At 42.1% G+C, this 17,950-nt stretch overlaps 1 protein-coding gene across 1 annotated transcript in view; it reads right to left on the minus strand.

Annotated features, from left to right (window-relative positions):
• The window catches only part of SHC4 (SHC adaptor protein 4), a 127,507-nt gene that overhangs the window by 76,228 nt on the left and 33,329 nt on the right, over window positions 1-17,950 (minus strand). The window contains exon 2 of the mRNA XM_068965866.1: window positions 3,662-3,732. Coding sequence (XP_068821967.1) covers window positions 3,662-3,732 — 71 coding nt within the window. The remainder of the gene's footprint in view (window positions 1-3,661; window positions 3,733-17,950) is intronic.

Raw genomic sequence — 17,950 nt, forward strand, 5'->3', positions numbered from 1 at the left:
TTATAAATAAATATACAGTATATTTATAACTAGAAAAAGAAATTAAAAGCCTACCCCACACATCCGTATCCTCTTACCCTGCTTCATTATTATAGTAATGGCACTAATTACTGCCTGAAAGTATATTGTATATTCATTTGCTTCCTTGCCATAGTTTGTTTCTCCAGCTATGATGTAAGTTCTAAAAGATCAGAGGTGCCTGTGTCCTTAATTCTTGAAAAGTTTTTGGCACTTAATGAACACTCCATAAATACATGAGTGAAGGAGAATAAGTCAATGAATGAATGGATGAGGGAAACAACAGAAAAACAGTCATCCGCAGGCATGGACAGCGGCATTCCTTCATACTGTGCCCCTAGACCAAGCTTCTGTGGTAGTGACACTCTCCCTCCCACCTGTAACTTCCTCAGAATTGGAGGAAGGGTTTTCTCCAGGTTAAGCATCATCAGAATGAAATAAAACCTGAAATGTGCCCAAATTAGGGTTAAAAGGGTAGGAAGTGATCTAGAAACCTCTTACTTAAAGGATAGTTGAAGGGTCTGATGCTATAAAAGAAAAGGGAAAATACAGCCATTTCCAAATCCTGGAAAGCAGTCAGGTAGAGCCATGCATTTACTCCACAAATATCCACTGAGCCTCTTCCAGGTGCCGAGAACTGAAATAGGCACCAAGAATACAGGGTGGATGAATGGGGAAGAATCAGACTTCATCTGCTTAATTCCTGAGGGAGTCCCAAAGATCAGTGAGAAGTTTGGAAAGATAGATTTGAATGCATTGTAAACAAGTCTACAACAGCCTTTCTTAAAGTTCATTTCATGGAACCCCAAAGATACATGGAGTGTTTATTTATGTTACATAAAAAAAGAATTATGGGGTCAAATAAATTTAGAGAATCTTGATGAAGTTAACACTTTTTAAACTATAGCACAGGACTTCTCAGGGTCTTTAATACTGTGACTCTCCTAAAGAGCATATGATTCCTTTCCCCAAATCTTTTGGTTAAGAGGACTATTTTTCCAGGCCTCAAATTCCATGGGATGAGCATCAGGAAAAGTTATCCTCTCCTTATAATGGAAATGGTGACCAGCAACCATGGAAGCAGACAGGCACTGAGGAGTGCACACTGGCACCACACACCACAGATGCCCAAGTCTTCATTCTGAACCATACTGATTCATATCAATCCAGTCTTCTCACTTCAGGCCCCTCACCTCATGATTTTCCCAGTTACCAGTCTCAGCACTCAGCACTCCCCTTTCCATGCCTGCTTTGAATTTGGCCTTAAAGAACCATACCTTGTGCTTCTGCTTCAGGCTTGCACTCTGGGTAATAATAACTCTGGTTCTTTCCCTAAGCTTCCAGGGGCCACTCTGGGTAAGGCTCTACTTGCTCAACTCTTCCATCCAGCTCACTATACGTGGAGGAGAGAGATGCAGCCAAGGAGTAGACGGCTTCTTGTGTCAGGGATGCCATAAATGGGATGCGCTTGGGCTTTCTGATTTGAAAAGTTTTTTCCTGTTACTTTCAGAGACTTCTTCAACAGGTCTGAGATCCTGTAATGTCCTATTTCTAGATATTATTTTAAATATTTCTAGTATCTGGGATACTCAGCGATTCATGCAAAGAAATAGAAGAAAACAACAGAATGGGAAAGACTAGAGATCTCTTCAAGAAAATTAGAGACACCAAGGGAACATTTCATGCAAAGATGGGCTCAATAAAAGACAGAAATGGTATGGACCTAACAGAAGCAGAAGATATTAAGAAGAGGTGGCAAGAATACACAGAAGAACTGTACAAAAATGATCTTCATGACCCAGATAATCACAATGGTGTGATCACTCACCTAGAGCCAGACATCCTGGAACGTGAAGTCAAGTGGGCCTTAGAAAGCATCACTACAAACAAAGCTAGTAGAGGTGATGGCATTCCAGCTGAGCTATTTCAAATCCTGAAAGATAATGCTGTGAAAGTGCTGCACTCAATATGCCAGCAAATTTGGAAAACTCAGCAGCGGCCACAGGACTGGAAAAGCTCAGTTTTCATTCCAATCCCAAAGAAAGGCAATGTCAAAGAATGCTCAAACTACCACACAATTGCACTCATCTCACACGCTAGTAAAGTAATGCTCAAAATTCTCCAAGCCAGGCTTCAGCAATACATGAACTGTGAACTTCCTGATGTTCAAGCTGGTTTTAGAAAAGGCAGAGGAACCAGAGATCAAATTGCCAACATCTGCTGGATCATGGAAAAAGCAAGAGAATTCCAGAAAAACATCTATTGACTATGTAAAAACTTTATTGACTATGCCAAAGCCTTTAACTGTGTGGATCACAATAAACTGTGGAAAATTCTGAAAGAGATGGGAATACCAGATCACCTGACCTACCTCTTGAGAAACCTAGATGCAGGTCAGGACGCAACAGTTAGAACTGGACATGGAACAACAGACTGGTTCCGAATAGGAAAAGGAGTACGTCAAGGCTGTATATTGTCACCCTGCTTATTTAACTTCTATGAGAGTACATCATGAGAAACACTGGGCTGGAAGAAGCACAAGCTGGAATCAACACTGCTGGGAGAAATATCAATAACCTTATATATTCAGATGACACCACCCTTATGGCAGAAAGTGAAGAGGAACTAAAAAGCCTCTTGATGAAAGTGAAAGTGGAGAGTGAAAAAGTTGGCTTAAAGCTCAACATTCAGAAAACTAAGATCATGGCATCTGGTCCTATCACTTCATGGGAAATAGATAGGGAAACAGTGGAAACAGTGTCAGACTTTATTTTGGGGGGCTCCAAAATCACTGCAGATGGTGACTGCAGCCATGAAATTAAAAGACACTTACTCCTTGGAGGAAAAGTTATGACCAACCTACATAGCATATTCAAAAGCAGAGACATTAAGTTAAGTGGCCAACAAAGGTCCATCTAGTCAAGGCTATGATTTTTCCAGTGGTCATGTATGGATGTGAGAGTTGGACTGTGAAGAAAGCCGAGCGCCGAAGAATTAATGCTTTTGAACTGTGGTGTTGGAGAAGACTCTTGAGAGTCCCTTGGACTGCGAGGAAATCCAACCAGTCCATTCTAAAGGAGATCAGCCCTGGGTGTTCTTTGGAAGGAATGACACTAAAGCTGAAACTCCAATACTTTGGCCACCTCATGTGAAGAGTTGACTCATTGGAAAAGACTCTGATGCTGGGAGGGATTGGGGGCAGGAGGAGAAGGGGACGACAGAGGAGGAGATGGCTGGATGGCATCACGGACTCGATGGACGTGAGTCTGAGTGAACTCTGGGAGTTGGTGATGGACAGGGAGGCCTGGTGTGCTGTGATTCATGGGGTTGCAAAGAGTTGGACACAACTGAGTGACTGAACTGAACTGAACTGAACTGAAGTATCTGGGAAAGCAGTTATTTCTCTGACTGCGTCATCTTATCAGTTCTCATATGAAATGCAGATGCTCTGCTGCACAATGGAGAAATCCTTCACGTGATGAGTCAGAACCACTCACAATGTCACTGGGCTTTGTTCTACCTTCCAGGGTTACGAATAAAAACCCACAGTGCCTTTGAAGCCTTGCATGGAACTCCTGCAGGGAGAAACTCTTATGACTTTAGACTATAGCCCTCCAAGCTTGTCAGATTTTTGTTCTCTTACCTTGTAACTTGGGTTCTCATTCCAAAATCCAGTGATCTCATTGATTGCAGCACTTCAATACAGCCCATGTACTGGAATAAGAGAGAAAAAAAAAAAAAAAAAGAAGAACAAGTAGGAAAAATGGCACAAAAATAGTTCTCAGCATCAGAGGTGTTTTCCTGGGAAACACCTAAATCAGTTCCTGACAGCAAATCACATTTGCACATTCAGCCTACCATTGATATTTCTGACCATTAATGGACACATACCTTAAGCTTCAGTTCAGTTATAAAACATCAGCTAAATCCAAACTATTAATATGGTATCAGGAAAATGGCTGTCATCCCTGACAAATGTGAGCTCAGGGATATGAGAGCTTGGGCTCTGGGGCCAGCCTGTGTGAACTGGAATCCTGACTTTGCCAGTTATTAGTTATGGAGCTTCAGCAAGTTACTCAATTTCTCTGCATCTCAGTTTTGCCACTAGCAACATAGGGATACAATTGTTGTGAGAGTTTAATTATTTAATCATTTCCTAAGGTGTTCTAAGAGCAGCGCATGGTACATATGGATGCTCAAATATTAGAGGAAGCAAAACTAAATGTGAGACAAATAATACAGAAATATCCAGTATTCTAGGGAGATAAAATAAGCATATAAATGCAGATAAACCAAAGCTTAGTAACGTAAGAAAATTCTACTTTTTGCAACCTCATGTATTCAGAGGATTCAAGGAAAGAAAAAGTCATGTCCTACACAAGGAGGGAGTAAATCTAGCTTGAACATAGAGTATTGGAAAAGGCACTGAGGCTCATAAAGCTAAAAGACAGTTAGTATATTTATATTTAATGTGGCAAAAGCGGATTACTCTGTGTTTGAGAAGCCTCATGTCAGCAGCAGTAGGAAGGTGGGTCAATAGCAAGGGAGTAAGTGAGGATGCTCCTCTTGAGAAGTAACAAAAGCTCACCCTGAGGAGGGATGGTGGGAAGGAGGGGACAGATTCAAGTGACATCTCGGAAATACATACTACACGATCCGGCAGTTGATTTGATCTAGAGAATAAGAGAGAAGGATGAGTCAAGGATGACTCAGACGTTTCCAGCCAGGGTAGCAGGGGGAACAGTGATTCCATTAACAGCAAGAAGAAAGCCAGGAGAAGGGAAGATGAGGTGATTTGGGACCTGTTCCCTGAACGACGCTGGTGGGGTATCCAGGAAACAGAAAGTTGAGAGTTAAAAACGGGATTCTGGAATCATGGAGAGGCATTAAGCCCAGGGAGGCAGGCTTAGAGGTCGCCCGTGTAGCTCTGCCCGGTGAGGCAGTGGGAGTAATCCTCTTAGCCCAGCCTCAGTTGATGAGGGAGAGTGTTTTTCTCTGGGAATGAGCTCGGAAATGCGATGAGAGCCAAGCGGTCTGATTGAAAGTGATCTGTCGGCTCCTTGGAAATGATCTGCTTCCTGTTTAGCTTTCCCTTGGAAGCCTTCTAGCCTCCTTCTGCTTGCGGAAAGATGGCGGGAGCTGGGGGTGCCTCTCCAGACACTCCTGGAGTATTTCTCCAAGCATTCCTCAGTGAATTCTGTACATTTCACATCCTAAGAGCAGGTCAGTGCACCAAGTGTTGTCTAGAGCCTTGTGTAGGGGAGTTTGCTGGTCAAGACAGTTGCCAGCCAGGTTCCTGTGCCTCACATTCTTCATGGGAGCTCCAGTATTGACACCTAAACCCTGTGTTTTCTGGCTCTGTCACCCTGCTCCTGTGCTTCTATTCTTCAAATACAGCCAACTCTTTCCAAACACAGGGCCTTTGCACTAGCTGTTCCACTGCCAGCTCTGCCTAGATCCTCCCCACTGCTCTGTAAGACTGACTCCTTTTTATCCTTCAGGTTTTAATTCAGATGTCACTGCCTCAGAGACCTTTCCTAGCACCCTTCATCACAGCCCCCCATTTGCCATCATGCCACTAATAATCAAGTTTACTTGTTAACTTGCTTATTACCTGTCTTCATTCCCTTGACTGTAAGCATCACAAGAGCAAGGACCATGATCACCATGGAATTCCCAACACCCAGGACAGTGCCTGGGCCACAGAAGGTACCCAATAAATACTGGATCAAAGAATGCAAGAGGCTTCTACTGTTCAGCTCCAACAGTAGTTTAAAATGACCAGAGGGAGGTGAATTTCTCACTGTTTGTTCTCTCCATCCTGGAGGATGAGGAAGGAGTATAGCTGAACTGAGGTCTCAGAAAGAGACTTGAGGGGAAGGTGGGGAGAAAGGGCCTGACTCCCCAGGTGTTCCAGGCGTGGGGAAAACCCTGAGTGATAAAGCTGATAGGAGGGGGAAACGAGGCAAAGCGTGAAAGCTGGGGCAGAGATGCTCTGAGCCTCAACAGCTCAGTGAGGGAAGGTGTCAAATGGGGCAGTTCTCACAGTGATGTGAGTCACCGACCGTGGGATTCCGGTTAACAAGGGAAGCGGTTTTTAGTGGAGAGTAGGAGAGGAGGACAGAGAGAGACGGAATCTTCCAAGCTTTGTTCTTCACTTTTAATTGGAGTTTATCCTGGTGTGCTGCAGTTCATGGGGTCGCAAAGAGTCGGACAGGACTGAGCATCTGAACTGAACTGAAGTTGCTTTGCAATGTTGTATTAGCTTCTGCTGTGCAGTAAAATGAGCCAGCTATACATAGACATCTACCCCCTCTTTTCTGGATTTCCTTCCCATTTAGGTCACCACAGAGCACTGGATAAAGTTCCCTGTGCTATACAGTAGGTTCTCACTAGCTAGCTATTTTATCCATAGTTGTGTATATATGTAAGGTTTTGTTTTTAATCACACTTCATGGCGAAAACCACCTCAGTCCCATCCTTCTAGGGCAGCCCAAGGAGTTGTTTCCAAACCACCCCCCTTCACTGAAACCTCTGTTTTGCTTCACATACTTGTCTGTCAGCAACGGCACACCTTCTGCCGGCCATGCTGCGGGAAACGTGAGTCACAGTCTGAGATGATCGTGACAATGAGCACATTCCCCAACCACCCCAGGCATGTGAGGTGGAAGGCACTCGGGGCAATGTGAAGGGAGAAAATCAATGCCTGCTTTTTTTTCCACAATGACTCTGAAGCCCAGATGCACCTGGTCTTCCCATTGACTCACTCAGCCCATTTCTCAGAAACCATCGCTGTGAAGAAGCAGGGAGGGCACAGTGCATAAAAAGACTGTCAGTATCTGTGTTTAGGTACCTGACTGAACAAGCAGAAAGTGGCTGAATGTCCAGGCCTGAGGGATCAAGAGTTTGGTTTGTTGATGTCAGTATAAACTAACCCTACCTCTCAATCATGTATTAAGTGTAGGTCTGCAAAGACACGGTCTCTGTTCTCAAGAAACCTAGCCCCATGAGAATAGGACAATCATGAAAGAGATGATTTATCTTTTCTTTCTATGAGGTTAGTCATGGTTAATTCCATTTAATAGATGAAGAAATTAAGCCTTATTAATGGGAAATGGCTGGCTCAGTTTCACTTATTCAGTGAGACTGAATCAGGGCTTATTCTGGAGGCCGCAGTCCATTTCTGGGAACCTGTGTGTGAGCCTTGTGGGACAGGAAAATTGAAAAGAGAGGAGGTCATCCAGCTGCCCCCTCTGCCTCTTCCTTTGGTCTTCCCAGGTGGGAAAGAAGGTGACCCACCTGGGGGCCCCGTGGTAAGAGTAGGCATGAATCCAAGCTCTTCCGGGGCCAGCAGGATGTGGCACCCGAAACAGAAGACACACCCTAATACCTGACCCTGTGATGGGGAGAGGACACTGAAGACCTTTATTCAAGCTATCAGGGGTGGTAAGAACGTGACAGCGCTCAGACAACCTTTCCATTCAGCACCTGACAGATGGCTCACCTAGATCCCAGCTCACGCACTCCCTTCTTGCCTCAGGGCAGTCATAATATTTTTGTACTGTCTGAGCTTAAACCACTTGTTTCTAAGGAGAGGTGAACAGTCTATTCATGGCCTGTGTATCTTGGGCTTTGCATTCCAGAGAAGAAATTATTACTGGGGTTTTCAGAGAACAGGAATGAGAGCTGGTTTGTGGAAACTTTTCATCCTGACTCTTACAGAATGATGACCTTCAAAGATCTAAAGAAAAAGGATATATATTCTTATATCCTCAGAAAAAATGTCTGAAGGATACATATTACCTCTGGGAATGGAAGAGGGGCAAACTTTTACTTTTTACTTTACATTTTTGTATTGTTTGTGTTTGAAAAAATAAGTAGGTGGTATAATTTTAGAGTTTAAAAATTAAATAAAGTCTACCAGTTAATCTCTTGGAATCACAATTTATTAATTACCAAGTAAGGTTAAATCTCTTGGTTTTCAATGGCATTTTCCCTTCCTTAGAACGAGCCTGTCCTTGTGCTAGATGGTAGAAGCCACCAACGTGGCCTGAAGACATTGCAGGATTTTTCTGCCACCTCTAAATAGCATCTAATCTTTCCCATTAAAAACAGGGGAAGTGGGAAGAGGACAACCTTGAGACACTGTCTCCACTTCCTTACTTTCAACTCACGCTTCAACTACTACAGTAGCTTCCGGTCTCAAGACTCTATTGAAACTCCCTGAGCAAACCAATGATCTTGTCCACTCTAGTGACCTGTTCTAGCCTCTGGTTCACATACTCTTCCCTTTCTTTCAAACCCCTCATCCAACCAGGGGCCAAATTCCATCAATTTAGTCATCTCTCGTATCTGCTCTCGTTTAGGCACACTCTCTCTCTCAACTGCAATAGACTGGACTCCCATCATATGAATGTTTGATTTACTCAGTTCAACTACTGTATCAGCCTGACCTGCAGAAAGTAAAAGATCAGTCCCTTTATTCAGCCCCTCAGCCCCCAACTCTACTATTCAAACTAGACTTGACTTCTGCCCCAGGGAAAAGGGACCTCTCTGCAAATTCAAACAGAGATAGAAGCCATTGACTCTGAACTGAACCTTGATGGTCCCAGGTGCACAGGTGTTACAGAGATTTCAGAGATTTCCCAGTGTATTCTTTATTCCACCTGATTTTCACCCTAGTGATCAATTTAGAATGTAACCCCCACTAAGAAGGAGTCTCTGGTGTCCCACCCTCTGAATCTGCCTTTCCCAGTGTAGCCAACACCTTACCGAAATGCAGGTGTACCATGATAGCACTCCACCCTATCACACCTCATTCCCACTTAAAACTCTCACAGATCCCCCACCTTCTTAAAGCAGAGCTTCTCAAACTTTAGAGAACTTCGGCATTACCAAGGAAACTTAAATGGAAGATTTTTAAAAACAGATTTCTGGGGTTCTGAAAAATTCTGCTTCAGTTGGTCCACAAGAATGCATTTTATTAAGGACTCATGGATTCTGCTACAGCAGGTCCAAGAATTACACTCTGGAGAAAACATCAGTCTTCAGGAAGAGGTCTTACTTTCTTAGCTTAATGGACAAGGTCCCTAACTATCATCGTTCAAAAGTCACTTCCATGAAGCCTCTCCTCTTTTCCTTCTTTCTTTTTTAAATTTTATTTATTTATTTGCTTATGGCTGTGCTGAGCCTTTGTTGTTGCTCGGGCTTTTCTCTAGTTGCAGCGAACAGGGGCCACTTTTCATTGTAGTGGCGTGTCTTATTGCTGAACACAGGTGCAAAGGTACGCAGGCTTCAGTAGTTGTGGTGCATGGGGTTAATAGCTGTAGTTTGCAGGCTCTAGAGCACAGGCTCAGTGGTTGTGGTACAGGGCTTAGCTGTTCCATGGCACACGGATCCTCCTAGACCAGGGATCAAACAGTTTCCTGCATTGGCAAGCAGATTCTTTACCATGAGTCATCAGGGAAGACCCTTTTCTCCTTTCTTACCTTTCTGACCACTCCCTTCTCTGGACCCTCCTCCACACACTGTATGGACATCCAGAAGACCTTTTATAAAATATTAATTGTCCATATGGCTTTTTTGGCCAGTGTGTCTGTACTTCTTTTGGAATAGGAATGGTGTCTGTTTCTTCTTTGTATCCTCAGTATTGAGCCTAGCTCACCAATGCTCCTGAGATGAATGAGCAAAAGGCAGCTTGAACAACTTATAAGAAAAGATAGGATGTGTATATAAAAATAATTATATTAAAGGTTTAGATCATATTAATCCTTTTTGTAAACTGAATCTCATCTAACAATTTTCAAAAAGAATAATCATAAAGGTCAAAAGCTCAGTGCTTAATAATTAAGATATTAATGAGTAAATGGATCCAGACAGAAGAAAGTAATGAGATACAGGCAAATCTGGAACTATAGAGAATACAAGAAAGACAAAACCCAAGCTACTTACTCTAGCCCCTTGTTGCCATTTAGGAAACCAGATCTGATTTTTCAAGAGAAGTCAGAAATAAGACTTTATGAATTTTCCTAAATTTTAAAACCAACAGGTCACAATGAACAATCCAAAAATTAAATTTTAAAAATTACATTATGAATAGAATTAAAAACAATAAAATATTTACAAATAAATTTAACACAATAAATGCAAAATTCAGACTTTGAAAACTCTAAAGTATTGTTGAAAGAAATTTAAGAAGACCAAAATAAGTGGAAAGACATTCCAAGTCATGGATCAGAAGACTTCATGTTAAGATAGCAATATTCCTTGAACTGATCTATTGACTCAATTCCTGGCAAAATACCAGATGGCTTCTTTGCAGAAATTGATGACTGATCTTAAAATTCACATGGAAATTCAAGAGACCCAGAAGCGCCAACACAATGTTGAACAAGATAAAAGTTGGAGAACTCACATGTCCCAATTTCAAAACTCCTGACACAGCTGTACAATCAAAACAGGTGTGGTAATTACATAAGGAAAGACATCTAGATCAGTGAAATAGAATTGACAGTCCAAAAATAAACCCTCATGTGCTCAGTAGCTTCAGTCGTGTCCACCAACTGAATTTTCATGAGGGCACCAAAACAATTTAAGTGGGGAAAGAACAGTGTTTTCAACAAATAGTGCTGGAGCAATTGGATATTACAGAATGAAATAACATACGAAAGAATGAAATCAGATCTCTATTCCACATCATATGCAAAAATAAACTAAAAAATGTATCTAAGATCTACACATGGGAATTAAAATGACAATAGTCTTAAAAGAAAATATGCAAAAATTATCATAACCTTGGCTGTGACACCAAAAGTACAAGCAACCAAAGAAAAAAATATATAAATTGAATCTTATAAAATCAAATACTTTCGTACTTCAAGGGACACTATCAAGAAAATGAAAAGATCACCCACAGAATGGGAGAAACTGTTTGCAAATGATTTATCTGATAAGGGACTTGCATCTATAATACATAAAGAACACTTACAACACAATAGTAAAAAGACAGCAACACAATTTTTAAATGGACAAATGATCTGAATAGACATTTCTCAAAATAAGATATACAAACGGCCAGTAAGCACAGGAAAAACTGCTCAATGTCATTCATCACTAAGGAAATGCACATCAAAACCACAATGATGTACCACTTCACACTCTTTGGAATGGCTATAATTTAAACAAACAAACAAACTGAAAATAGCAAGTGTTGGCAAAGATATAGAGAAACTGGAACCCTCATACATTGGTAATGGGAATATAAAGTGGTGAAGACACAAGGGAAAACAACAGCAGTTTCTCAGAAAGTTAAACTTAGAACTATCATAAGGTCCAAAAATTCCACTCCTAGGTATTCACTCATGAAAAGTGAAAACATAGGTCCACACACAAACTTTCACTCAAATGTTCACAGTAGCATTAGTCATAAAAACAAAAAGTAGGAACAACCTGAATATCCATCAACTGATGAATGGATCAGTAAAAAGTGGCGCACCATGTCATGGACTTGTGTTTGGCAATAAAAAGGAAAGGAAACACTGATAAACAGTACAACATGGATGAACTTTGAAAATATTATTCTAAGGGAAAGAACGCAGCCACAAAAGACCACATACTGTGTGATTCCATTTATATGAAATAACTAGAATAGATAAATCCATAGAGCTAGAAAGGAAGGCTGGAAGGTGTGAGGGGGTGGGGTGTGAGTGCTACAGGTTACAGAGTTGATTTGGGAGTTGATAAGAACGTTCTAATATTGGTGGTGACTGCACAACTCTGTGAATATACTAAAATCCATTGAATTGTATACTTTATATGGGTGGATTATATGAAATGTAATTATATCTCAATAGAATTATTATCAAGCAATAACAACAATAGGCCAAACAAATAATATCTGCAGGCAGTGTGTGATCCTGATATAAACTATTCAGGAAATATATGTAGATGGATGAATAATCCATCTATGAATAAGGCTTCAGATCATTATAGTTGTTTGAAATCTTCAGCACCCTTGAGGCAGAGTTCATTGCTCTTCCTTTGGGCTCCGAGAATATCTTGGTCACACCCGAAGGTTGTACTCACCCAGTGATGCTGCTATCTATCTATTTAAATGTCTCTGTCTGCCCACTGCTAAACTGTGTGCTTCTCAAGGGCAGGGAGTGAGTCTTAGTCATCATTATCCCCAGCACCTCTTACGGGGTAATAAATGATTTATTTGAATGAAGGAGCCAAGAAATAATGTTCAGGAAGTCTCAAAATAACCTGCATCCTAACTGGACCATCTGTAATGTGTTCTTTCTTAAAGGGGCATATTTCCAGTTAAAATAATCCTGAAGTAAAGCTGGTCAAAGCCCTCCTTACGCCACGTTTGAGTTGGGTGTGTGTCATGTGAGAAGGGAGTGGAAAGTCCTCCCCCATTCAGTGCAGCACCAATCCATGCAAACCTGGGGCGGGTGGATGCTGGGGAGGGGGACTCTGCCTCTAGAACGGGGAGCAAGTTTAGAGGGAATTCAGTGAGACAAGCCTCAACGGAAGAGGCACAAGTGATCCTGGCAAACACTGCCTTTCTTATTCTTTTTTTAAAAAATTGAACTATGGTTGATTTACAATATTTTGTTGGTTTCAAGTATATAGCTTCAGATTCTTTTCCATTATTGGTTATTACATGATATCATTATTTTGAATATAGTTACTTCCCTATGCCACACAGTAAATCCTTGTTTATCTACTTTATATAGAGTGATATGTATCAATTATTTCCATACTCCCAATTGATCCCCCCCCTTGGGAAAGTTTGTTTTTTGTCTAAGAATCTATTAACACCACCTTTTCTTAGATGGGCTTCCCTGATAACTCAGTTGGTAAAGAATCCGCCTGCAATTCAGGAGACCCTGGTTTGATGCCTGGGTCAGGAAGAACTTCTGGAGAAGGGATAGGCTACCCACTCCAGTATTCTTGGGCTTCCCTTGTGGCTCAGCTGGTAAGGAATCTGCCTGCAATGTGGGAGACTTGGGTTCAATCCCTGGGTTAGGAAGACCCCCTGGAGAAGGGAAAGGCTACCCACTCCATTATTCTGACCTGGAGAATTCCATGGACTGTACAGACCATGAGGTCTCAAAGAATCAGACATGACTGATTTCTTAGACGATCTTTTTTTTTTTTCTTTTTTTTTTTTCCTTTTTTTTTTCTTAGACGATCTTACAGCACCTTTGAAACTTCCCACCAAGAGCACAGGCTGCTGACACCTTCTTGCTCTCCACCACTCTCTGTCCTCTTGTATTTGCTTTTCTTCAGAGTATTTACTGCCTACAACAATGTTTGTTGATAGTCTGTCTCCCCCACTAGAAGATTAGTAGCAGACAACAGGACTGCTCTCTTCCCAACAACTAGAATACTGTCTGGTATACAGTAGTCCCTCAAAGAAAACTTCAGTTGATTAAAACCTGAACAGGTCTTTAAAATCCAAACATCTACCCTGATGAAAACTCCTTCTGCTCCAGGTTCAAAAGCCTGAAAATCTGAATTTGATCACTCATTCCCACTGGGGTCTTGGCAACTAGGGAATGTCAACACTCTGAGTCCTTTGTCTTTACAAAGATGGAATCTTCTAAAGTAAGCTGTGCGTTCTGCTGGTCCTTCCAAAAGAAGGAAGGGTTCTCCAGGGTTCTCTCTATCTCCAGGGTTCCTGTCCAAGGCAAAGCAGGGCTGTGAAGGGAGCTAACCCTAGCACTCTGGCCCAGATCTCAGAGATGCTCTTCCCCTGCTAAGTAGATGCCTTCACCAGCAGCAAATGAAGAAGCACCTATATTTTAAAATTCCATTCCTAGTCCCGCTAAGGCAAGCAGAACTGACAACATCTTAAAAATAATCTCCTGGGGGGTTTTTAGAATTAATAAGGGCATTTTTAAGTTTATTCAGAGGAAGCATTTCTCTTTGACAATGGGCAACCTGGATCCTTCAGACAGAAAGTCTTGAGGGCCAGAAGCCCAGGTAAACAATAAAGATCTTGGTCTGGTTGGCACTTTGTTGACACTCCAATATTTTAGGATATAAACTGCCTACAAGCATCAAAAGAAAACTTTCAATTCATCTGAAAAACAGTACTGTTTGTCTGTGGGCAAGAAAAGTATGACAACCATCTGTATACCACACCAGGCGACTGTGCAGTATCTCATACCAACAGTCCTACTCACATTGAAAATCCCTTACACATGGGCATTTTTTTGAACTGAAGTGGTTTCATATCTGCCTACAGACCTGAGCACAGACACAGTCACTCTGCTTGAGCTCATCCCTGAGGCAAAAACCGCACTGAGAGCATTTGGAGGGTTCTGACCTCCCCCTAGGAATAACTGTATACTCATTTCTTGGGAGACATGATTGGCTCTCTCTGCTGCTGGGCCCAGCCAGGTAAATCACATCCTATGTGATCATGTGCTTTTGTATGAACAGCGATTTACACTGTCTGTTTTCACAAGTGTTATCTCATTTGATCCTCACAGTGAAACTGTCACAGAACCTAAAGAGGTATATAGTACCCCTTTACAAATAAGAAATTGATTCTTAGGGGTTTAGTGTTCTGCTCAAGGGTCACAGGGCTGGTTCACAGAGAACACAGATCTTTTGCTGCTTAAAGCTATGCTGTTCCACATCATCTCCCTGACCTGGAGAACCTGAGTCTCAAAACTCTACATCTATAAAAGATACAAGCTACTGCACAGTGATTTTGATCACTAATATAACAAGTAGGATGTGCTTCATCCTATTGATGAGGCATCTGCTGATAGCAGTTCCCCCACAGTACTTGCATCAGGTAAGAGAAAACTGCCTGTGACGCTTACTTCCCTGCAGTGACCCAGGCTTCACCTGGGTAGAGTCCAGGGACATTTGTAAAATGAAAATGAATTCAAGGATCTGAAAACATTTGGACTGAAGATACTGCATTGTATCTCTCCTCTATTCATCTGCCCAAACAACCATTATATATATAGAAAGAGAGAGAGAAAAAGGCTGAGCACCGAAGAATTGACACTTTTGAACTATGGTGTTGGGGAAGACTCTTGAGAATCCCTGGGACTGCAAGGAGATTAAACCAGTCAATCCTAAAGGAAATCAACCCTGAATGTTCAATGGAAGGACTGATGCTGAAGGTCCAATACTTTGGCCACCTGATGCAAAGAACCGACTCATTAGAAAAGACCCTGATGCCTGGAAGGATTGAAGGCAAAAGAAGAAGAGGGTGGCAGAGGATGAGATGAGTAGATATCTTTACCAGCACAGTGGATATAAGTTTAAGCAAACTCCAGGAGATAGTAGAGGTCAGAGGGGCTTGACGTGCTGCAGTCCAAGGGGCCGCAAAGAGTCGGACACAACTTAGTGACCGAACAACAAGAACAATATATGTATAAACTTTTGAAATACTTTTCTCTGTTTAATATATAGGTATTATTATTCTTGCTGCTGCATGAAGAGAAAGAGCGGGAAAGACAGGCATCTTCTGTAGGTGACAGGTGTTTTTATATTCTATAATAACTTAATAGGAACTCAAGAGTGATTGCTGCAACCACCACCTAAAACAGTCAATTCCACACAGTTGATCACCCTTTGTGTTTTGGAGGAACAAAAATTGCATCATACAAAGGTGAAATCTCCATACAAAATATTCTTAATGTGCTCTTGGAAGAAACTCCTTGGGGACCTCTTATCTTATATTCAATTTTAATACTGTCGAGATTCAAAAGCTGCAACCAATAGCTTCATGCTGAGTCCTTTGTGGGGAAGAGCAAATGCCCCATAACCCAGACTTCTAAGAAACTTTTAAGAAAGTTTTATCATTGGGTAAGTATAATCCTAGGAATTCAAGAATGCTATTTTCTGTTGTTCTTAAAGACGGTCTCTATTTTGGGGGACTGGTCCCCATTAATGAAAATAAGAATTGAAATACTGGCCTCACTCAGATTATATTGCCTTTGAAACAGCAACTGACTACTCTGCTGATGGATCCAGTGAAATCCCAAGTTGTGTCCAGGCATTACTATGTTTAGAAGAGAAGCAGCCTTAGCAGCGCTGCTTTCAGGAAGAACAAACGGAGTAACTGATCCCAACAGCCATTTAACTAGAGATCTGCGTTTACAAAGGCAAGCTTCATCCTGTTCCCTGGAGGGTCCTCATTTTTCCAGACACTATCATTCCCTTTTGTTCGTTTTATACTTCCTTCCTTCCTTCCACTCTTTCCTATGTTTATGTGGGAGCTGTTAGTGCATTTCCACGAATATTTCCAATGTTCACCTGGCCACCCGAGGAGATGGCACTTCTCTTGCCCTTGGAAGCTGGCGCAGCTCCTGATTTAGTGAATCTATGCAACCAGACTATTGCTTTGGGAGTGATTTTTCTCAAATTTTCTCTCTTTCAATTAGGGAGGCACTGAGACAGAGCCTCCCTTAGCCCAGGTTCTGAGGGAGAACACAGAGTAAGAGACCCAAGCCACTTCGCTGCGGACACATGATATTAGTGACAAAGAAACCTTTTTTTTTTTGACTCAGCTGCTGAGATGCTTGGATTGCTTATTACCATAGAATGACTTAGTCTACCCTGACCTTTGTGGTAACCATGAAAGGGAAAATGGAGCAGAGTCTAGGAGCATGGGCTCTGGGAATCAGGCAGGCCAGGTCTGAAACTCAGCTTTGCACGCACTAGCTGTGACACTGTGAGCAAATAACTTGCATCTAAGGCCTCAGTTTCCTCATCTATAAAATAGGGCCAATAACTTACCTGTCACATAAGGTTATTATGAGGCTCAAATAAGGTGATGCAGCCGTGGTGGCGAGCTAGTGACGGAGCATGAGAAGGGCTCAGTAACAGGCAGTGGCTATCCCAGGATGACAGTGTTCCTCACCCTCCTCTTCAGTTCCATTTGCCTCCTAGTTGGGGAAGGTGATGAATAAGCCTCAACTACTATGAAGGGACCTCAATTAAGAGCGCTCTTCATAGAGTGTGATAAACACTAGGATGTAAGGTGCTATGGGAGTGTGTAGGAGGGGCTCCAACCCAGCCTCAGGGAATCAGGGAAGATTTTTTAGAAGAAGAGATGTTGGTGTGAGTCATGATGGGCAACTAAGGAAAGGATGGGGAAGGGATTTTCAGGCATCAGCTAGAGCATGTGCAAGAGGGAAAGGGCAAGAATAAGAGGTGCTCCAAAAGCATTCAATATGACTAAAGTCCAGAGATACGGCTGGAGGTGTAGAAAGGTGTAACTACAGTATATTAGTTATCTAGTTCACTCAATACGCTCCTGGTGGCTAGCAACTGGGTCCATTTACCTGGCATTCTTAGAGCCCCATACAATTCATGGGATGTAGTAGGCTCTCGATAAATGGTCACACAATGTCTGATGATTATAACCAAGTTTCAAGCCACCTGATGCGTGTGACAGACTTTATTTTCTTGGGCTCCAAAATCACTGCAGATGGTGACTGTTGCCATGAAATTAAAAGATGCTTGCTCCTTGGAAGAAAAGCTATGACAATCCCAGACAGTGTATTAAAAAGCAGAGACATTAGTTTGCCAACAACAGCCCATCTAGTCAAAGATATGGTTTTTCCAGTAGTCACATATGGATGTGAGTGAAGTGACGTGAAGTTGCTCAGCTGTGTCCAACTCTTTGCAATCCCATGGACTGTAGCCTACCAGGTTCCTCCATCCATGGGATTTTCCAGGCAAGAGTACTGGACTGGGTTGCCATTTCCTTCTCCAGAGGATCTTCCCAACCCAGGGATCAAACCCAGGTCCCCCGCATTGTAGGCAGATGCTTTACCATCTGAGCCACCAGGGAAGTATGGATGTGAGAGTTGAACTATAAAGAAAGCTGAATACCAAAGAATTGATGTTTTTGAACTGTGGTGTTGGAGAAGACTCTTGAGAGTGCCTTGAA

Source organism: Capricornis sumatraensis, chromosome 2 (assembly GCF_032405125.1).
Source record: "Capricornis sumatraensis isolate serow.1 chromosome 2, serow.2, whole genome shotgun sequence".
Lineage (NCBI taxonomy): Eukaryota > Metazoa > Chordata > Mammalia > Artiodactyla > Bovidae > Capricornis > Capricornis sumatraensis.